The 23,991-nt window shown below is 30.8% G+C and overlaps 1 protein-coding gene across 1 annotated transcript; it reads right to left on the reverse strand.

The window, feature by feature from the left end:
• Window positions 1-595: 595 nt before the first annotated feature.
• On the reverse strand, window positions 596-3,089 carry LOC120251529 (cationic peroxidase 1-like). Its single transcript, XM_039260076.1, has 3 exons — window positions 2,792-3,089; window positions 2,083-2,277; window positions 596-1,255 (listed from the first exon to the last, which is right to left on the reverse strand). The coding sequence occupies exons 1-3, from the start codon at window positions 3,017-3,019 to the stop codon at window positions 698-700; spliced, it is 981 nt and encodes a 326-aa protein (XP_039116010.1). The 5' UTR covers window positions 3,020-3,089; the 3' UTR covers window positions 596-697.
• Window positions 3,090-23,991: the final 20,902 nt, after the last annotated feature.

Consider the following 23,991-nt stretch of genomic DNA (forward strand, 5'->3'; position numbering starts at 1 on the left):
GTCAACCACCTCATGGTTTATTAGCACCATATACCTTGTGTCCATATATTTTTAATGTGTCTTGTTCACTTTATAAAAAAAAAAATTAAGTTAGATCTGGTATTGGTTGACTAATTTTAACAACAATTCAACTGTCATTAATAAGTGTTTCATATGTTTTTTAAATATAAATAACATTTAAATATGCCAAGCACATCTTGATTGCTAGTATCAAATCTTTTGTGTAAAAATATTTGTATATTTTTTTAATATTCTTTGTCCACGTTATTAAAAAAAAAAAACATTTCAAAATCACTATCTATATATATTATAGGTAGCACATTCACCTTTTCACTGAAGTTTTTAACATTTCAAGTTATAATACTTTATAAAATAAATTTATATTTTAAAAGCATAATTATCTATATAAGTTATTATATTCACAAAACCAACAGAAAAATAATAAGACAAAAACAATTTTGAAGACTTTAGTTTAATAATATTATAATTAACCATAATATATATACTGTATATATATTATAGAAAAGAAAAGAAAAGAAAAGAAAACATAAACTTCCAAACAATTAAAGAAGAAAACTATAAAACCATAATCTTTTATTTAAAATTCACCCATTTTTCTCCTTCATTTTTGAAGCAAGTGCAAACCCTAACCACCTTCAATTACATCACCTAATTCCACAAACAACTCCTCTAATTATTAATTAACCTTCTTACAATCAACCCTAACTTGTCCAGCAGTCCCAGTGAGAGGACTCAAGTTCCCCATCTTCACCATTGCACTAGCAAAATCAGTATTAAAAGTATCAGCATCATCACTATAAATTTTCACAATTGAGTCAGCTTGACCACCATTAAACAACACTTGATCCGAATGCAACAGTCCTTTGTTGTTAATCAAACCTTGATAATAATTGTTCCCAAATCTATTCGGACTTTGTGAGTCAAGTGGTGCAAGGTTTGAGTCCGTTGAACCGGCTGTTGAGGCGCATTTCGTCTTTAAGGATGTGGCTAAGTTGGGTTCAATGTTGGACTCGTTGTATAGTCGGGTGCGGAATGTGCGGCATTGGGCGAACCCGACCGTGTGAGCTCCGGATAATGCGACCATGTCGCGGAAAGTGAAGCCTTTGTTGGTGAATTTTTGTGCGATGGAACTGAGATCTTCGAATGGAGATGGTAAGTCAGTGTTTGCTGTGGATTTGCTTGCTGTTGTTGCGTCTCTTCTTCCCACTGGAACTGAGTAGGATGGTCCTCCCAACTGGAAAAATATATGTAATTTTTATTAATAAAAAATAATTATTAATTATTAATAGGTTTAAATTTTGAATTTAGATGAAAAGTTGGATGATCATCTTGCATAAATATATTTGATTTTATTATTAAAAATAATTATTAATTAATAGGTTGATATTTTTTCAATTTTGACTAAATAGGACAGTATAATTCAAAATTTTAGGGAAAAGATTAATTCATCTAATGTTTGTTATTTATTTATTTTTTTTTAAAAAAAATGATTTGGAAATTTGATTGGGATTAAATAATATTTTTAGTATGTGAGTGAGTTTTTTAAGTGATATATGTAACATCATTAGGTCTTTGGTCAAATAAGATAGTACAAATTGGAGACAATGTATCTAAAATTTTAGGGGAAAAAACTTAAATTTTCAGTTAAAAATAAAAAATTAAAAAAAAGAAAGGTTTCATAGTCAATTTTTTTATAAGTCAAAAACTTTTTGTCATGTGTGTGAGTGTGTTTTTCTGAAAAAGATGGAAAATAAAGATTCTTTCATATTTAACTCAAAAAATTAATATATATATTTTATTTACTTGGCCTATTAAACCCTTGTTTTTTTTTTTTTGGGGTTAAATCTGTCCTATTAAACATGTTAAATTTTAGCCTTATATTTATATATGTACTCATTACACAAGTAATTAATTAAGCATATTAAACCATTATACATGCTATATATCTTTGATATATTATATCTTTTTTTTTATTTCCACAATCTTATATCTCCTCATTTAAATTTATAAATATTAAAATCACTAAATTAATTAATTAATTAATTAATTAATAATACTTACAGCAACAACAGAATCACGTGCAGCAATAGCAACAATATCAGCACAAGAAACCACAGGGCTTCCACAAGCCTTATCAACTTGAGCTTTTATCCTATCAATGACATCAAACCCTCTCACTGAATTTGCATTAGGCCCTGCGGTCTTCTCTCCCACAAATGAACCAGTGTCATCCAATAATATCCCTCCATCACAACCCTGCATGCATGCATATAACCACCATTCATGCAATCAATATTTATAAGATATATCACTACGTACCTACGTACCTACCTTGCCACCATTTATATATTTACTATGAAGAATCTATAGTTACTATTAAGAAAATTCTCAAATATATATATATATATATTACTAGCAAGTCTAACATGCAATACATTTTTTTTCTAAAAAAAAAAATGTATTTTAGCTCTTGAATTATAACTTTATGTGTTGGTTTTTTTTTTTAATTTTGTTGTTGATTAATGTAATGATAATTTCATCAATACATCAGTATCAAAATTGGACTGAAGTACATGTTTTTAAAAAAAAATCAAGTAACAAAGTACGCGTGTTTTTTTATATAATTTAGGGACTAATGAAAAATTATATTTGAGAGATAATTTTTGCATTATTCCTTTTTAGTTTAAAATCAAAATAAATATAAAAGTATAAAAATATATTGTTTAAACATGAAAGTTTGCGTGTTCGTCTATGTTTAAAAGAAACTTACATTAACAAAACAATCATGAAAGAAAAGACGAATGAGCGATGCTCCCATGCGAGCTTCTCGGTTAATTGCCGAACGAACAACAAATCTCACTGTGTTAAAAACAGAAGGACAAGTGGTGTCATAAAAGGAAACGGAGAGCTGCGCCGATGCCGGCGAGGTGATTGTGATTAAGCTAATGATGAGACCAAGGTAGAGGAAATTGTAATTATGAGTAGGCATTGTTGTCATGTGGCTAAGGGAACTGTGATAAGAGTTGTTGATGTAGTATAAGGTGTATATCAAGAAATTGAAAGGTATAGTGAAATGGTTGGGACTTGAAGGTGGTGACTGGTGAGAGGGGGGTATTTATAAGGTTTAATTTAAGTTAATTTAATTAATTAATTAATTAGTTAATTAATTAAAGGTGGTGAACAGCATGGAGAAGGGGGAAATCGCGTGGAGATCGTTACGTGCTTTGACTTGTTGTCATCCATGTTTGAATGCCAACTAGTGCTTTTTAGGCAATCTTGTTTGTTTCTACTGAAATTGGGGAACTAAATCATGTGCATGTGAAAATAAATAAATAAATAAATGAATCATTAATAAAGAGAAAAATACCAACAGGTCCCTTCAACTCTTTAATTTCTTTTAAAAAATCTTTCAAATTTATCAAATTCGATAGCAACATTTATGTTCCAAAATTTTATTTTTAAACATAAATTTAATTAAAATTATAAAATTATCTTCTAGCATGCTCATGTATAAGATCTTGCTACTTGGTGCTAGAGAGATCTCGCCCCTTTTGCTTTTGCATTCATTGATCACACTTGATTAGTATTTTCTTTCATTGTTTATTATCGTTGATGCCAGAGATATTTTTAATATTTTATTAAAATATTAAGATCACAAGAATTTTAAAAAATAAAAATTAAAGAGTAAATAGAAATGTCAGAGGGATAATGTAAGAGAAAATTTAAAAAATAAAGGTCAAAGAGTATATAAAAAGGTCAAAGGGATATAGAATCAAAATGAAAAGACATAGAAACATTTTAGTAATTTCCTCTCAGTAATTAACATTAATACTATAATAAATAAATAAAATAAAATGAAGATAAACTAACGTTAGACTGAGAGATTGTTTTGGAGCTCACTTTTATATATTTTTCTTCTCTAATCTTCATTTATATTTGGATGCATCAATAGGTTTTATATTTTTATCATTAAAAAAAATACATGAATTAAGGTTGTAGCATATAAGTATTTACTTATTGTTGTAAACCTAAAAATTATTTAAGTTATTAAAATACATGCATATGTGCATATATGTTGTATACTTGTATGAAGTTAATTTATTTTCTGTGTATATAAGTGAGACTAAATTTATTTTTAATACATTTAAATAGCTTTGAAAATTTACACATTAGGTAGTCTTGATGATTTTAGAGATTTATTTTATTTTATTAATATGTTTTTTTAGGAAACAATAAAGACAAATTATAAGTGTTTTGAAAATTTAATTATAGTTAAGAGTATCATAGGCAAATTCTTGAACGAAGTTTATAAAAGTCTCACTTCATTATTAAAAAAAGAAATATATTGTTAAGATTAATAGTGTGCAGGATATATTTATTATATATTTCACTAATTCCACTATATCTCATTATATGTTATTATATTATAAACTCTTTTCAATTATATTTTATCCAATTTGCAGTATAAGCTTTCCTTAAACAATATAGAGTAATTACAAGGGGTAAAAACGTAAAAATGTTTAACATGAATAAGAAGCATTTGAAAGATATATTTATAAGTTTTTTAATCTTTTTTTTTTTTTGTGTAATATTTTCTACTTTCTAAATGTTTTCCTTTCTAATAAATAACAAAAAGTCAGTGTATATATAACACCTACTTTAATAATATTTAATAGAATTATATTATTGATATTTAATAAAAAAAAATTCTTATTAATTTCATTGCAGGAGAAAATCATATAAATAATTTTATTTTATATTAATTTATGAATTATACTTTATTCTAAATGTCCAAACTACATATATTCCTAAAAAAAAATTATACCCAACCTTTCTCTATCATTAATCATTATACAAAGTACAAACTATTAAAATTATACTTCTCTTTTTTTTTAAATAATCAAATGATTGAAATATACAAAAATACTGATTTGACTATTACAACAAAGATTTTTTAAAATTAAATATTAATAAACTCAGTGTGGCTTTAGTCAACATCTGTGGGGATCTCTCTCTAGCGGTGGACTTTGACCTTTTCACTGTGTTTTGTGGGCCCCATTAGATGGTATGAAAAAACAAGAAAATTATAAAAGTAAGGGCACACTCTTGGAAATTGTAGTTCATGCAAGTTGTAGAATGATTCCTTATCATCATAATTGAATCATGGATTCAAATTTCTCTTGTTTACACTCTAAATTCAAACTCATTTTTTCATTACTTTGACATGAATTTTGGATTCTCATGATTTTTTTTTTCCTACGTAAAAAAATATATGAGTCAGATTTAAGTGACAGGGACTCTAGGCATTCAAGTAATTAATTTAAAATTTGTATCTTTATGCACATAAAGATATCTTTAAAAAAAAACTTGTGTCTTGATGAGGGTCATAGTATTCAATGACTAAAAATAAATAAATAATTTTTTTTTATATACTTTCAAAGTTATTTAGACATAGGTGTATCAATTCATTGAATATTTTTTACTTTTGAAGATTAGGATCATGCATCTAAAAAAGAAAAATAAATAAATAAAGAAGCATTGAGAAAAAATGAACATAATAATGCTCAATGACAAGATGACAACAAAGAACTACAAATTACAGTAAAAAACAATTGACAACCATTTTCATTATTGGATGCTTTTGTATCTCATATATCCTACATTTTATTGGCTCACAAACTTTGACTATTTTCTCTTAATAATCTACATTTTGTACAACTAATTGTCATTGCAACTCACCAAATGCATGCATTTATTAGAATAGTATTACTAGTGCTACTTACATGTTGTATTAATAGACTCAAAAGATATGTTTTTATATCTAAGGTTTGTCCCTTCCCCGGAATTATGCCATGAAACATGCTCTGATTTTAATGCTTAGGAGAACTATGAAGTTAATGGTGGTGGTGGTGGTGGTGGTCATGGTTCAATAAGTCTTTCTTTGTGTGTGTGTTTTATATATTTATTTATTTAATCTTGGAAAGTACAGCATTAGGAGAAAAAGATTTTAGGCTAACATCAACATCATGTTGTGGAAAATAATGCATGATCTTGTTTTTGAGATAGCAAATGATCAGCAAGAGAAATGGATATATACTAGTAGGTGTAGACTTTTGAGGTCAAGAAACACTTATGGTGGAAGTTTAACAATTGGGTGGTATAAAATTTCTCTATTGATTTGTTTCTTTAATAGTTTAATAACTTTTGTTTCTTAGGACTTGGACGTTAGTTTATGAAAGCTTGCGAAGACTTGAGTAAGAGTTTGCATTAAAAATATGTAATTGATTAATGTTGTAGTGGTAAGCTGCATTAAAAGAAAAAAAAAATAATCAGGACATCCACAAGAACCCAATAGAATATTTAAGTGAGAAAAAAAAAAAAGAATATGTATAAATAAATGCATATGTAAAAATCTAAATATATGATATGAGATTAAATTTTTAGAGCTTGGAAGAAGTGACTTTGGTTTGATTGCACAAAAGCTTGGGCTCGGCCTAGCATCAGCTTTGAACCTGGCCCGGCCCAACTCTTGCATGTTGAACTTTATGCGACATATAAAACTCGGCGAATTTTTTTTTAAAAAAAAGCGTTTGTAAATAAAAATCAATTAAACCCTGAACACAATTGTATGTTAATTAGTTATTTACAAAGTATTAGCAATGGTTAAAATGATAGCCAAAATAAATAAATAAATGATAGCAAAAGAAATGACTAATAATATTTTTTTTTATCAAATTATATCTAATTTTTTTATCACTATTTATTAATAGGAGACAATTAAAATTATGAATAAAAAAGAAGTAACATAAGTTAAGCATGGAGTTAAATGTAATAAGTTAGAGCATTTGTTCAATCGATTAGGAAAATAAAGATTATTAAAACATAATTTAAAAAAAAACACATTAAATAATACAAGAAAATTACTAAACACATTAAATAATACAAGAAAGTTACCGTTAGAAACCGCATTTTTCGTTTCTAATCCGTTGCTAATTCTGTTTAGAAACGGATTTTAAAACGGAATTTATCTGTTTCGAAAACTCTTGTTTCTAATTTAAATTGAAACGGGAAAATGTTCCGTTTTAAACTTTAGAAACGGGAACCAATATGTTTCTAACTTTTGAAACATTAAAACGGAATAATGTATGTTGCTAATCCTTTTCTAAATTCCATTGTAATTCTATTTCCGAAGTTAGTAACCAATTTGAAACGAAAGTGTTATCGTTACAAAAATTAGAAATGGATTCCAAACGGAATTTTTTCTATTTTATTTTTGTTTCGCCCCATTAGAAACAAAAGTTTTTTTTTGTTCCTAATCTGTTTCTAAATTTTTTTTAAATTAAAAAAAAATAATGTTGAAACAAATAAATCCGTTTATAACATTCAAGTCAAAAAATAAAATAAAAATAAAAATAAAAATTATATCCCTAATTTTTTTTTAAACCTGGTGTATGAATTTTTCTTAAACCTAGAATACTAATAAATAAAATAAATTCATCAATTCATACAAAAAGAAATGTTTAAGTATATATGTTCAACACAAAATAATAAGTATACGACAAATACAACTATAAGTCAACATCAAGATCGTCAGTCAATGGCTGTGAGTCCTGTGTTGTAAACTGCAACTGTTGAAGAATTCTCTCCTTAAAATTCATCATCAAGTCATTCATTTGACACATCATCTCCTCACGATATTGGCCCCTCTCCTCTTTCATTTCAAGCAAACTTTGTTGAAGCTCCTTTGTTATTATTTGGTACTTGGCCAAGCTTCTACTGAAGCCTCTCCTCACGATCTTGGACTTGAGTAAGAGTTTGACGCAAATGTCTAACCTCAGCTTGTAGTGACTCAGATGATGAACCTATGGACAAACTCGAAGATGACCATGGGTAAAAGATACACGCTTGGGACCTTATTATATAAACCCGACTTTTTTTTTCCTCCCCCAATAGCCTCATAGTATAGAGATGTTTCATCCACAATAGGAAGCTCGTCATGTCCTTCTTGTGTTTGAGATGCCTACTCCACAAGCTCCAGATAGCGATCCTACATCAATTAACTCAACTCATTAAATATTATTCTCAAAACAACTAAATATAAACTCACAATAACATTGTAGACAAAGTCTATGATTGAAAACCCCACAAAAAATTTTTCCGCTTACCTTAATAGATTGAGCACATGCATCAACAAGCATGGAGGTACCCTTCTTTGTATGAGTCACTTCAAAAAGCTCACAAGGGCGAAGAAAGTCCAAGCCTTGATCGCTAGAATAATACAACAAATTGAATTTTGTTACAATTAGCACTAAACTAATTCTTTATAATTTAAAAGCACATTTATATAAATATTAAACAAATTACCAATCTATCCACATGGGAAGCATGAGAAATGGAGCCTCCCGTATGTTAGGATATACCATATCCAAGTCTTGCAATCTCAGTGAGTCGGTTTGCATTAGATTTCCCACACCTAGTTTTAAATTTCGGGGAATTCCATGCCTTGGTCCATGTTTTTCATGCAGAGTCAGACACATGCATTGATTTTTCTTTTCCCTTTCTCAAACTACACATCAATGCTCTATACCGTTCCGCAACTTTACGTTGGCATGCCATCTTAATAGCAAATGACATTGACTCATTCCATACAATGAATTTTTGTAGTTTAACATAAACAAACATACATATTATATATAATTGTTGATTTAAAAAATACTAACAAATATTTTATATTAAACTACTAATGTTTTGCTAATTATAATTATAGTAAAACACTAACAATAAGATTTAGATTGTGGAAAATGACACTATATAATTAATAATTCAATAAAATTTAGTTCCACAAGCAACATCAATTATGTGCTTTGCCAACATCCAAACAATCATGATAAGGATTTTCAAATTCACTAACAATTACCAATTTAAGTACTTACTAAGCAATAATATTTGAATGATGTAGATGACATAATACCTATTAACAAATAATCTCTAGGTTATTGAAATTGAACCTATACAATTAATATTCAATCAAAAAATTAATGTTACAATTTATTTATCCTCACAAACAACATCAATTATTTATTTTTACCAACATGTTAAGGATTTACAAATTTAATAAACATTACAAATATAAGGAAAAAAAATTTACTTTAAATATTATATAAATCTACCTATAATTCATTCCAATAGAAGTCCATTATCTCCTTAGAGACTTTTTTTTTTCAGTTGTATCCATGCTCATCCATTCTTTCCTTAAAGATGAATGTAATTTTTTTAGCACAGATATTTGAGGGATGCAACCTACACATATACAAAGATAATGAATAAATTAAATAACTCATCATCAACAATTGTACATAAAAATATAGCAATTTTAATACTTACATTCCATTCACTAGCTTTATGCGTGGTCTCCTTGACTCATCAATAGCAAGGGGCAAGCAATCCATGGATGATGTCGTAGTATCTCTAGCATGCATAGTAGGCTCGCCATTATGGGTAACCCCTCCACTAGTACAATGAGTAGAAGCAGAAGATGATGATGATCCCGCATAAGCATTGGCAACAAATGACTGTAATGGTCGCGACAATACATTAGGTGCAGAAGTAACTGGAGTTGGAGCATCACGTGCTATCGAATGTAAACTGTCATAATGTTCACCATGAACATGCCAACTCCTCTAATTTGTGGGTGAACCAATATGCCTCAACTGATCGGATGAACCTTTGTAACTTGAACCTCCTTTATGACCTATCCCTCTCAAGTAGCTTAAATAAGTACTGTTATATAAGGACATATACAAATACATATCAGAAGGAACTAGCAAGCAACTTATGCTATTATTTTTATTCGTTTCATTACTTTCAAGAGTTTTATAAAATACATTACTTTAATTTATTCACTGCCACTTTCAATTTCATCAAACTCATCATCTTCTTCATTGCTTTTGGATTCAAATATAGGATCATCTTCAATCTCAACATCTTCATCATCAATTTCAATCAATTCTCCACTTGGATCATTTAGAGATTGTTCTTCATCATCAACATTGATTTGTATAGATGAAACTTCTATTTCATCTTGTTGAAAAGGTTCTTCACATGATGTCAATGTCTTCAGTTGAAATGGCTTAAACAAATTAGAAATGCGGATAAGTTCTCATTCAAATAATCTAACAAAATGATACATAAATGGAGCATAACTATTGTCAAAAAATTTGAATAACTTGGAATAAAGGTTTCAATTGAATTTATTGGTAAAAAAAATTCATTGAATGAAAAAATAATCAATCTCCACGTTTGAAAGTCCCTCACACAATCACAATTAAATCAGATTAAAATAAAAAAAATGTTGAACTTCAAAGTTAATCAAATGCAATAATACAGGCAGCATGAATGCCACACACCTTCTATATTATAATAATCCTCTTTTGAAGTACAGTAAGGACCCAAATCCCCATGAGATCAATGTTCTAAAGTTTTCATTATGCATCATCCTTAGTACCTAAACATAACCCAAACGATAAAAAATGTATCAAAAACTCCATGTTTAAAGTTTAAACATCAAATGAAATTAAAAAAAAAAAACAAAAATATTGGAACAATGGCAATGTCCATAGTGAAGCATGAATAACAAAGTTATTGTCTTTTGCATAAAAATAGCTCATTGGTTGTGAAGCAAATTCTACAAAGATAGCAAGAATTTTTAAGAGCATAATTTCATGCATTAAACTAAATAGAATTATCATCAATCCAAATAAGAGTCTAAATTTAGTTTTAACATGTTGAACTCAATTATCTCCATCCAATACATACTTGAATTCCTAAATGGATTGTAAAATTGATAGAATCCACATAACATGCAACAAGAAATACCGAAATAAAAATCTTAAAAAATCAACATATCAACAAGAAAAGAAATTTAATGAAGGATGCTTATTCCGTGTATACTATTATTATTATGGTAAGTCAATGATTTGCAATTAAAATTAAATATTTGATTTAACTAAAAAATAGCTTAGCTTATTGGTTGTACTTGTTTCCCTCGTTTCCTGCCTGCATGGATCGAAACATACATGTATATTTTTATATAACTCACAATGTTTTATTTTTCAGCATTTGATGATGATAAAAACAACATTCCATTGCTTATTGGTGAGTAAGTTACCACTGAACAGTTATGTGTGTTACAAAGAGGGACTGGGGGCTTCTCGGTCTTTTAAGTAAAGATTCTAAACTCCAATTGCTGCATTGTTTCTCTGAACACAAGGGGCCAGCTCTCAATCAATTCCGAATTAGTAAACAACGTAATCTTGGGAAGGGAGGCATTATTGAGATTCCAATCTATTTTTCTCATGTTCATCTTCTTCATATGGTTCTTGTCTTAGCGTTAGAGATATCCAGGTTATCAACCTATGGCCTCTTGTTGTGGTTGTTCTTTGGTTGTTGTGTCTTGTGTGTGTTACTTCATGTATGTGTTGTAACTGAATCCGTGAATTCAGTGTTAATTTCCATTTCTCATTGTTTGTTCTTATGTTGGTGTGTATCTGTAGGATTTACAGCTGTTGTGCTATCTGGATCGCATCAAATTGGTATTAGAGAGGTCCAATCCTTGTAAAGCTATGATGGAAATTAGAAATCAGGAAATGAAGAAGCTTGAGAAGAATTTGAAGAACCTGTTAAAGGAAACGACTGAGAAGCAGTTAGAAAAACATGATAGAGAAATTTGAGAGATGAGGGAGAAGCAAGATAGAGACATAGGGGTGGCAAAAATCCGGGTTCTGACAATTACAAATATAAATAAAAAACTTGTGTCTGGACCCGGCCTGGTTTTAAATCCGGACAAACTTAACATGTCCAAACCCGCTTTATTTTAAAACCCGGTTGTCCGAATTCTATGAGCTACTTTTAAATTTACTCAAATATTAAATTATACAAAAATAATTTAATTCACATTAAATTAAAAAAAAAAAGCGTTAACAATCCAAAACTCAAATCAAATCATACAGAAATCTAAGTCTCAATAGGAAAAATAAAATATGTTTGAAGTTTTAGAAGATTGGGCCTAATATTGTGGTCTTAGTAGTAATTTCTTTGAAGGCATTGGCAGGCATTCAAACTTTGGCAGATTATAATACCATGAAAGTTAGTGGGTCAGTAAAAGGTCACAAAATACACATTCTGATAGACTCAGGTAGCCCCCACAATTTCATTGACACCATCACAACCAAATAGCTTGGGCTTGAAATGACTGTTCATTCTCCTATAACTGTAGTAGTAGCAAATGGAGAGAAAATCAAATATGATAAGATGTGTGCTGGAATGAATTGAAAAATGCAAGGGGCGGAGTTTAAAGCAGATTTGATGGTATTACCCTTGGAGGGCTGCCAAATAGTTCTAGGAATACAATGGTTGATTCTGTTGGGTCCATTTTATGGAATTTTAGTGGATTAAAGATGGAATTCAAGGTGAACAACACAAAGGTTGTACTAAGGGGGTCTCCTCAGCCAAGATTACAGATGATGTAGTGTAAATCCTTTATAAAATCACTGTAACTTCCTGCTGAATTTTGCAAGGCCCAACTGTGTTCATTGGTCATGATCAAAGAGTCTCAGCGTGAAGATGAGAGTGAAAACCAGAAGTAGAAGCAACTATCTTCAAAGCATCAACGACAATTAGATCAATTGTTGAATTTGTATGAAAACATTTTTTAAGAAGCTGGACAACTTCCTCCAGTAAGATCTCATGACCATAAATCATTTTGAAGGAAGGAACTGACCCTATAAATGTTGGACCTTACAGGTATCCAGCTTTTCAGAAAAAAATATCATTGAAGACATGGTCAAGGAAATGCTAGACAAGGGAATTATCAGGCCAAGTTCAAGTCCATTCTCTGTACCTATTGTGTTGGTCAAGAAGAAAAATAACAGTTGGAGACTATGTATTGACTATAGGGCCATCAATGAGAAGACTATCAAAGACAAATTTCCCATTCCTTTCATTGAAGAACTTCTGAATGAGCTGCATGGGGCTAAATATTTCTCCAAATTAGACTTAAGGTCAGGATATCATCAAATAAGAATGGATGAGCAGGACATCAATAAAACTACTTTTCACACACATGAAGGGCACTATGAATTCTTTGTAATTCCCTTTGGGTTTACTAATGCATCTTCCACATTCCAAGGCCTCATGAATAATGTCTTCAAACAATTTCTGAGGAAATTTGTGTTAGTGTTCTTCGATGACATTTTGGTGTATAGTAATAGCTGGGGTTTCCATTTGAAGCACTTGAGTTTAGTAATGGAGGTCCTCAGAATCAATCACTTATATGCCAAGAAGAACAAATGCATTTTTGTAGCTAAGAAGATTGATTACTTGGGGCATGTGATTAGCAAACAAGGAGTGGAGATGGATCAAGCCAAAATAGAAGCCATTACCAGATTACCCATGCCTAAAATTATCAAAGAACTGAGAGGTTTCTTAGGATTGATAGGATACTATAAAAGGTTTATTAAGGGCCATGGAATTTTATCCAAACTCTTAACTAAATTATTGAAGAAGAATAAATTCAGTTGGAATTCAGCAAGCACAACAACTTTTGATAAGCTCAGAAGAATGATGACCACCAAACCCTTACTTGCTCTTCCAAACTTTGAAGTTGAGTTTGTGGTGGAAACTAATGCCTGTGAAGGAGTAGGTGATGTTTTGATGCAACAAGGTAGTCCACTTGCTTACATGAGTAATGCATTATCTAGAAAACACAAGTTACTATCAATCTATAAGAAGGAGATGCTAACTATTGTTCTGGCCCTACAAAAATGGAGACCCTATTTATTGGGAAGACATTTTAAGATCAGGATATCATCAGAGTCTCAAATTTCTCCAACAAAGAATCTCAACTCCAATGCAACAAAAGTGGCTAGTCAAACTTATGGGATATGACTTCGAGATTGTATATAAAAAGGGAAGGGAGAATGTAGTAGCTGATGTATTGTCCAGAAGGCCAAATCTAGCTGCCATATCTTCTTTCAAATCAGATCTTTGGAAGAAAATTCAAGAACATTGGGAAGACGACCCTGAATTGAAATAGCTTATTCAGCAAGTTCAACAGAACGGTCAGGGTTAACAACAGTATGAATGGGCTCATGGTTAACTCAAGAGGAAGGGAAAATTGGTAATAAGTAATGATGAAGCCATTAAGCAACTAATCTTATAGGAATTCCATGACAGTTTTGCTGGGGGACATTTAGGAGTTAAAGTAATCAGAAAAATAATTGGGGATCATTTTAATTGGAGAGGGATAAAGAGGGATGTAAAGATCTATGTGCAGAATTGTGTAGTTTGCCAGATGAATAAATCAGACAACTTTCCTCCTACTAGCCTATTGTAACCTTTACCAATACCAGAGGGTATATAGGAAGAGATTAATATGGATTTCATTCCTAGTCTACCCAATTCTCATGGGAAGGACACTATATTAGTGATAGTTGACAGAATGAGCAAATATGCTCATTTTATTGCACTATCTCACCCCTACTTAGCATTATCAATTGCTCAAACCTTTCTTGATCAATTTTGCAGGTTGCATGGGTTACCTAAATTGATTGTCATTGATCGAGACCGGATATTTCTGAGTTATTTCTGGAAAGAACTGTTCAAGATTTAAGGAGTTAAGCTTCATTACTCCACATCCCATCATCCTTAATCTGATGGGAAAACTGAGGTTGTAAATAGGTGTCTAGAACAGTATCTTTGCTGTATGATAGGAGAGAAACACAAGGACTGGGTTAAATGGTTACCACTAGCAGAGTGGTGGTATAACAGCAGCTACTGTTCCTTTATTAAAACCTCTCCATTTGAAGAGGTGTATGGCAGGGGTCCTCCTATGGATTTACCATATAAGGCTACCAATTCAAGACTGGAATTACTAGATAGAAGCTTATTAGCAAGGGAGAATATGCTGAAATCACTCAAGTAAAATTTGTATAAGGTAAGAAACAGAATGATGCAATTGGCTGATAAGAATAGAAGTGATAGAGAACTCATGGTGGGAGACATGATCTATATTAAACTCAAACCTTACAAATAAATGTCAGTGGCTCATAGGGCCAACCACAAGTTATCTCCAAGATACTTTAGTCCATATATGGTGAAGGAAAAGAATGGAAAAGTCACCTACAGATTGCAGTTACTAGCAGAAGCAAGGATACATGATGTGTGTTATATATATCCCAATTGAAGATAAAAATTGGTGGTCAAATGGCAACAACAAATTGGCAGCATTCTTGAATGAATCTCAGGAGATTCAGAAGACCCCAGTGGCTATCCTAGATCAGCAATTAGTGAAAAGGTTCAACAAAGATGGAACTAAGATACTGGTACAATGGTCCAATTCATATCCAGAAGAGGCTACATGGGAATTTTATGATATGTTACAGAATCAATTCCCAGAATCTTGCTCAAAGAATTCTTGAGGATAAGGATTTATTGGAAGGGAGGGTAATTATTGCAAGCTTTAGTAGTGAAGTGGTAATGAATAAATGAAAGGAAGGAAGATGGAGCTGAATTTGAAGTAGAAGTGAAGTGTTTAATTTGAAGGAAGAGCTAGAAGGAGTAAAAGATTCCAATTGACCCCGGCAGTTAAGTTGGTTAGTCACACAAGGAAGGGTATTTAAGTAAACTCAGTATATTAAATAAAGAGGAAATTACATAAGTTGCCCTCAGGGTGTTATTGTTGGTAGACTGAGGAAAGAAGGGTGGAGATGTTATTTCACCGTGTTTAAAAATGGGGAAATTTCGGGTAAGGCCAAATTACATAAGTTATCACTGAATAGTTATGTGTGTTACAAAGAGGGGCTGGGGGCTTCTCGGTCTTTTAAGTAAAGATACTAAATTCCAATTGCTGCATTGTTTCTCTAAACACAAGGGTCTAGCTCTCAATCAATTCCAAATTAGAAAACAGCTCAATCTTGGGAAGGGAGGCATTATTGAGATTCCAATCTATTTTCTCCTATTTATCTTCTTCATAAGGTTCTTGTCTTAGCGTTAGAGATCTCCAGGTTATCAACCTATGGTCTCTTGTTGTGGTTGTTCTTTAGTTGTTGTGTTTTGCGTGTGTTACTTCATGTATATATTGTAACTGAATCCGTGAAATCAATGTTAATTTCCATTTCTCATTGTTTGTTCTTGTATTGGTGTGTATCTGCAGGATTTACAGCTGTTGTGTTGTCTGGATCGCATAAAAAACCTAGGAACAACAAGAGAGAATATCAATAGAAACGAAATACCATACCGAAATGAAGTGAATTCAGATAGGATTGGATGGAGGCCCGCACCATAGCAGTCCCGAACCCTAGAGAAAATCATAGGTCGTAATGATAAAGATCCAGAAGACCTTTCCCCTATCAAACCAGCCACTTGCGAGGGCGAAGTAGGGACATTGGCCGGAGGTCATTCAGAGATGATGAGTTGGCGGTATTAAAAGGTGAAACAGGCGAAGAAGACGGAGGAAAGGGGTCAGTGATGAAGGAGACTGAGGAACGGTGAGCTGAAATGGTCTATTGCTGCATTTTTATTTATTTATTTTTTATTTTTTTAAGGGGGAACGATCTCTTGTTGCATTTTTTATTTTTCATTTTTAGTTTTTTTTTCAGGTAAATCGAAGCATGAAATTAACTAGAAATAAATAACAACAATATATTCATTTAAATTACCAATTATTTAATGGTTATCATAATATTCATATATTTATTTTATTTAATGATTATTAAAAAATAAATCTTTCATATAATTTTTAATTCCGTTTCAAGTCTCTTTCAATTAGAAAAGGACTATAAACAGATATTTTTATATTTGTTTTTAGTCCTTTTTTATTAGGAACGGAAATTTTCTAATATTTAGTAATATTTAAATAAAATTTAATTTTTAAATCTGTTTATAGTCATTTTCTATTAGGAACGGATTAGGAACGGATATTTTTTTTAATATTTAATAATATTTAAATAAAATATTAGTTTTTGAATCCATTTTTAGTCTCTTTTAGTAGAAACAAAATAGGAATAGATATTATCAAATATTAAATAATATTTAAATAAAATATTAATTTTTAATTCGGTTTCTAGTCCCTTTTTATTAGTAGGAAAGGATATTTTCTAATATTTAAATAAAATATTAATTTTTAAATCTGTTTCTAGTTCCTATCTATTAGGAGCTGAGTAGGAACAGATATGTTCTAATATTTGATAATATTTAAATAAAATTTTAAATTTTAAATCTTCCTTTCTAGTAGAAACAAATTAGGAACATATATTTTCTAATATTTAATTACATTTAAATAAAATATTAATTTTTTAATTTGTTTCTAATTCCTTTCTTTGAGAAAGGGATTCGAAATGGATATTTTCTAATATTAATTAATATTTTCATAAAATTTTAGTTTTTTAATCCTTTTCTAGTCCCTTTCTATGAGAAGCAAATATTTTCTAATATTTAATGATATTTAAATAAAATATTAATTTTTAAATTTGTTTCTAGTCCCTTTCGATTGGAAACAAATTTGAAACGGATATTTTTGAATATTTAATAATATTTAAATAAAATATTACTTTTTATATTCGTTTCTAATCCCTTTTTATCAGGAACGGATTGGGAACGGATATTTTCTAATATTTAGTAATATTTAAATAAAATATTAATTTTTAATTTCATTCAAGATCCTTTCAATTAGAAAAGGACTACAAATGGATATTTTCTACCATTAATTAATATTTAAATAAAATATTAATTTTTATATCCATTTCTAGTCTCTTTCTTTTAGAACGGTTATTTTCTAATATTTAATAATATTTAAATAAAATATTAATTTTTAAATCAGTTGTTAGCCCCTTTCTATTAGCAATGGATTAGGAATGGATATTTTTAAATATTTTAATAAATCATATTTTTAAATAGTTGTTTGTAAGCCGTTGTTATTAAAATCATATTTAAAACGATTGTTATTCCGTTGCTAATCGGTTGCAATTATAAACCCAATAAATTCTGTTTCTAATATTCTGTTTTTAAATAGTAACTTTCTTGTAGTGGAAAACTATACAATACAATATAATATAATGTAAAAAGTCATTGCTATGAGCAATAAGATATTATCCTTGGAGAAGTAAAAAAATTCGCTTCCTTCTAATGCATAGGTGAGATATGTTTATTAGAAAAGTATGTGTGCCTGATTGTCAATGAATAAATAAATAAATGAAAGTAAAAAAGAAAAAGAAAAGAAAAATGACACCAACACATACTAAAGACAATGAAAATAGATCATCTAATTCATTGATTTAGTGGGGACAGAACCAAGGGAGGCTAACATGGGCTTTAGCTCCCCTTTGGCTCCAGTGATCTTTTTATCTGGCCGGTGGAGAACTAGCCTCTTCTCAATAAAAGGCTGCAGGCCTACAACCGACAACCCCCCAGTCCCCAAGCAGGTAGGGATGGCATGGAACTAGCCCCTCCTTTGGTGTCGCCATCGATGACAAGGTCGAGCTTGGAGTCGGAGGAGACCATAGAGAGGATGAAGAAGAAGATAAACAGTAATATTCAATCCATCTATCTCAAAGCTCATACTCATTTTAATATATATTGACTCAATCTGCCATCTTACACAGTTACACTGCCTTGAGCTTAAAAAACAAATTGAGATGATGAAATCTCGTCCATCCATCTCAAACCGAACTCATTTGACTCAACCCAACTATGCCACATTGCCTTAAACTTAAACACAAATTGAGATGGTGAAATCTCATTGATCCATCTAAAACCGAACTCATTTGACTCAATCGTACCATCTTACACTGCTTTGAACTTAAATACAAATTGAGATGATGAAATCTCATTCATTCATCTCAAACCGAACTCATTGGACTCAACCCAATCATCCCACACTGCCTTGAACTTAAACACAAATTGAGATGATGAAATATCATCCATCCATCTCAAATCTCAGACTAATTTGACTTAACCCAACCATCTTACAATCCCTTGAACTTAAACACAAATTAAGATGATGAAATCTCATCCATCCATATCAAACTTTAAACTACTCTCCAATATTAACTACATTAACTAATTGACAACTTTGATTCTTTGAATACTTGAGCTTCAGCAGAAATTCAGCAGCTTTAAACGCCAGCTACAACATTAGCTTCAGATTTTGTCCCTGGTTGGAGGTAATAGTGAGTATTTTGATTTTTTTTTTCCTTTTATCATGTATTGATTCTTAATTGAATTGAGAACGAATGTATAAATTTTTATGGGTGAAGAAACACAATATAAATGGTAAATTTCATTTTTGTGATATGCCTATAATGTGTTTGATTAAATGTCTCAATGAATTGAAATGATGTTAGCACCTATTACTTAATATTTTACATATTATTTTTTATAGTATATAATTAAAGATTTTTTTACTTAATTATTTGTAGATCATGGATAAGTTTTTGTTTAAACGACTAAGGAGTCAAGAGTCATCCAATGCTCCTTAAGTAGCATTGGACTCTAAATCAAATGAGAACAACATTAATCCAGATTTAAGTTAGATGACATTGTTAGTGATCCCGGACTTCGGAAACCAATTAAAGACTTCAATGTTGGGATTAGAGATCAAATTAGAAGAGAATATTTGATGAGAGGCCAATGTCAACCAATTGGCCACAATTTTCCATGGAAAGACTATGGTAAACAAAAAAAAAAAAAAAGGTTTCAAGATACTTGGTTTAAACAACATCCATGGTTGGAGTATAGTGTCACAAAAGATTCGTCGTTTTGTTTTTGGTGTTATCTTTTTAAGCCAAGTAAAGAAAGCCGAATAGGAGAAGATTCATTCACCAAAATGGGGTTCAATAATTAGAAAAAAAACATTGGAAAAATTTGTAGAATATGTTGGTGTCATAAATAGTGCACATAATGATGCAAGAGTACAATTTAAAAGCTTCCAAAATCAAAGGCAAAGTGTGTCACACCAACTGGTTGCACATTCACATGAGATAGAGATTGATATCGTACATGTTTGATGACGGTTTTGGATGTGACTAGCTTTCTATTGAAGCAAGGTTTACTTTTCCGTGGAAATGATGAGTCCTCAAACTCATTAAAATAATGCAATTTTCTTGAATTGCTTGAGTGGTATAGCCAACGAAATGAAGAGGTTTGGAAGAAAATAAATGAAAATGCCCTTGGAAACAATCAAATGATTTCTCCAAAAATTCCAAAGGCATTGGCAAATGCTTGTGCATCAGAGATAAGACGTGTTATTGTTGATGATATTAGGGATAATTATTTTTCCATTATGATTGAGAAGTTTGGGATGCCTCAGTGAAGCAACAAATGCAAGTTGCTTTGCAATATATGAATAAGAATAGACATGTGATAGAGAGATTCCTTGCTATGGTTCATGTGCTTGATACCTCTGCTATACATGAGTTGTCTCTTTCAAGGTTAAGAGGGTAAGGATATGATGGAGCATCAAATATGCGGGGTGAATTCAATGGTTTGAAGGCACTTATTTTAAAAGAAATCACATATGCAAGATATGCCCATTGTTTTGCTGACCAACTACAATTAGTAATTGTTGTTGTTGCTAAAGACAATCAAATTGTGAGTGATTTTTTTCAATATGTTAATATAATTACTAAAGGAGAGACCAATTTTAGTAACATCATCATGATAGATTGGTTGAACAATTAGAGAAATGAGATATACATAGTGGCAAAGGGAAAAATCAAGAGTCCGGCTTAGCATGGTTAGGGGATACACGTTGGGGATCACATTATACTACCATTATATGGCTAATTTCTATGTGAAACTCAGTTTTAGAGGTATTCCAAAAATGTGTATGATGAAGGGAATTCTAATGATAATAGAGGCAGTGGCAAGCTTGATTGAAAAGATGGAAAATTATCAATTTGTATTTGTGATGTACTTGATGAGATGTTTATTGGGGATGAAAAATGAGTTGTCACTTGCCTTACAACAAAAGGATAAAAATATTATTCAAGCCATGTGATTGATTGAAGTTGTGAAAGCTCGGCTCCAACACTTTAAGGAGACTTGATGAGAGGAATTTTTAAGGGAGATTACCACTTTTTGTGAGGGAAACTCAATCCATGTGCCTAATATGGAGGATAATATGTGAATTAGCAGTCGTTCTAGGCGGGAAGGGCAATTCATTACTCATTTTCATCATTATCGTGTAGAGATTTTCTGTGAGGTAATTATTTTTTATATTTATTATGCTTTTATAAATATCATTAATTTATTCTTTTATTAATATTTGTTTTAAATTTTATCATTGTTTCAATGTTAGGTCATTAATTTGATTTCTCAAGAAATTCATAACCGCTTTCTCGAAGCTTGCACAGAGTTGCTTCTTTTGGTGTTATGCCTTGATCCACGGGACTCTAAATTCAACATCCATAAGTTACTCCGTCTCCAAAGATGTATCCTGAAGACTTCTCGATAACTGAACATATGATGCTTGAGGATCAGCTTACCACTTTCATTTATGATATGCGGTATGATGATGATTTCACAAATGTTGGGGACTTGGGAGGTTTTGCTATGAAGATAGTTAAGGCAGAAGAGCATACTATTTTTCCACTCATTTATCAACTTATTGAGTTGGCATTTGTTTTACCAGTAGCTACAGCTAGTGTTAAAAAGGGCATTTTCAGCGATGAATGTTGTGAAAACTGACTTGCGTAACAAAATGGGAGACGAGTGGATGAATGATTCCATGATTGTGTATTTCAAAAAAGAGGTTTTTGCAACTATTAATAATGAGACAATTCTACAACGTTTTAAAAAATGCAAACTCGTCGTATTCAGTTACCTTTTCTTAGTAGCATGCATTGCATAGATGGCAATTCTAGTTCGAGTATTTACAAATAAAAGTTTATGTTTTTTGAGCTTGTTTTAATCAAATGTTACATTGTCGCACTATTTTGTATTGGAAACAATTGTTATATTGAATGATTTTTTTTTTTTTTTTTTATATTTTGCCCTCAATCCCACCTACCAATAAATCTTGGTTCCGTCCCTAGCGATTGCAACATGAAATAAAGACCATTTTCATGTAATATTAACAACAATGAAATTTATCAAAAGAATATGCTTTTGAGACATCTATCAATAAAATTACAAGGATAAAAAAATTATCAAGAGAATAATCAAAGTTATTCATTAATGACACATATTGTGCTACCTATGATCACAATTAAATTATTATTATTATTATTATTATTATTATTATTATTATTATTATTATTATTACTATTATTATTATTATTATTAATGAGTTTACATGTCAATATCATCCCAAAGCATGGAATTTTTTTTTATTTCAATATCTTCGGTCGTTATCAAATCTAAGAATGATGGAACTATCCATTATAATATATATTAATTAAATTTCATTAAAAGTATAAGTATAATACCATAACAGCGTCAAATATATAAAACCATAAATTTAATACTTTAGTGAATGTGGTTGTAGTACTCAAACCGTTTAATTGAGTTTTTTTGTCCGTAGGCAAATGTAAATAAGTTCAAGGTTCGAATTTTAATTTATTAAAAAGTAAAAAAAAAAAAAAATGATTTTTTTAATTTTTTTTACAAAAAAAAAAAAGCATTTTTTAGTATTTATGATGTATGAATTAATATTTCAAAAACGGCCATACCTTGTGGGAGTACATGGAGGGGGTAGAACATCACCTGTAAGTTAATTCCTTTAATGAAAAATTGAATAGTCACCACTACATGCTTCACATGAGGGACCCATATTAATATTTCCAACCAATTGAACCAAGGGGTTTTGGATATATATACACTACACCATTTTATGTCTTTAGAGGCATGTTTATAGAGGGGTTTATAAATAAGCGGATCTATAGGAGAAAGAGGTTCTCTTTTCGAAGCGGTTTAACACAACCGGCTCAATAAAATATTAATAACAAAAACCCTCAAAATAAAAGGACTTCAACTACACGCTCATGTATTCATCCATTCATTCACTCTCACTCTCTCTCTCTCTCTCTCCCTCCCTTTTCTTCTTCTTCATTTCTTTCGTTTGTCTAATGGCATCGGACTAGACCAATTTGCTGCTTAGTCACAAGGAGAAGCACTTCACCACCGGTGATGTGGTGCGGGACGTCATCATGGGTGTCTCCGATGGCCACACCGTCCCATTCGCCCTCGCCGCCAGACTTTATGGTGCCCAGGTTCCTTCCTCCCTTTTTTTGATCGCTGGACTCGCAGAAGTCGCTATCGGATCCGTCTCCATGGGCCTCGGCGGGTACTCTTTATCTCTCTCTTCCCTTTTTTTCACTTAATTTCCTCTTTTATATCCCATAGAGATTTTATAATGAATTCCGCGCTAATTTATGGAGATTACCCGGTGATTTTCCATCTTCTTCTCATACTTCTCTCCATTTTGAATCCTTTGATTCACTTGTTTTATTAGTTGAAATTTCTCATAATACATTAGATCTCAAAGGTTATTTAATGAAATTCTCTTTGTGATTTCGCAATACCATACTAATTTATGACTAATTTCCCCATTTTTATCTAATTTTCTCTATTTTCATGGTTTTTATTCATTTTCTTTGGAGAATGAAGTAGCTAGGGCATTATTTGTTTCTTCTCCTTAAGTTGTGAATCTACACCATTTGGTGGTCATGTGATGAGTATTCTTAGTTTTTTTATTGCTTCATTTGGTTGTAATGTTATCAACTGGAGTGTTTCTTATGAGGTTGATTTACTGATTTTGTGTGCTTTTGTTATAATTTAAGTTTTTATGATCAGATTATGTTTACTCTTATAGTATTGTATTCCTCCTCATCCTTATCATTGTTAGGGTAACCCAATAGACTTTTCTTATATTTACTTATTTGAAGGTTTTATATCAAGATTGAGTGGTAGGCTTGG

The sequence above is a fragment of the Dioscorea cayenensis genome, chromosome 20 (assembly GCF_009730915.1).
Source record: "Dioscorea cayenensis subsp. rotundata cultivar TDr96_F1 chromosome 20, TDr96_F1_v2_PseudoChromosome.rev07_lg8_w22 25.fasta, whole genome shotgun sequence".
NCBI classification, from domain to species: domain Eukaryota; kingdom Viridiplantae; phylum Streptophyta; class Magnoliopsida; order Dioscoreales; family Dioscoreaceae; genus Dioscorea; species Dioscorea cayenensis.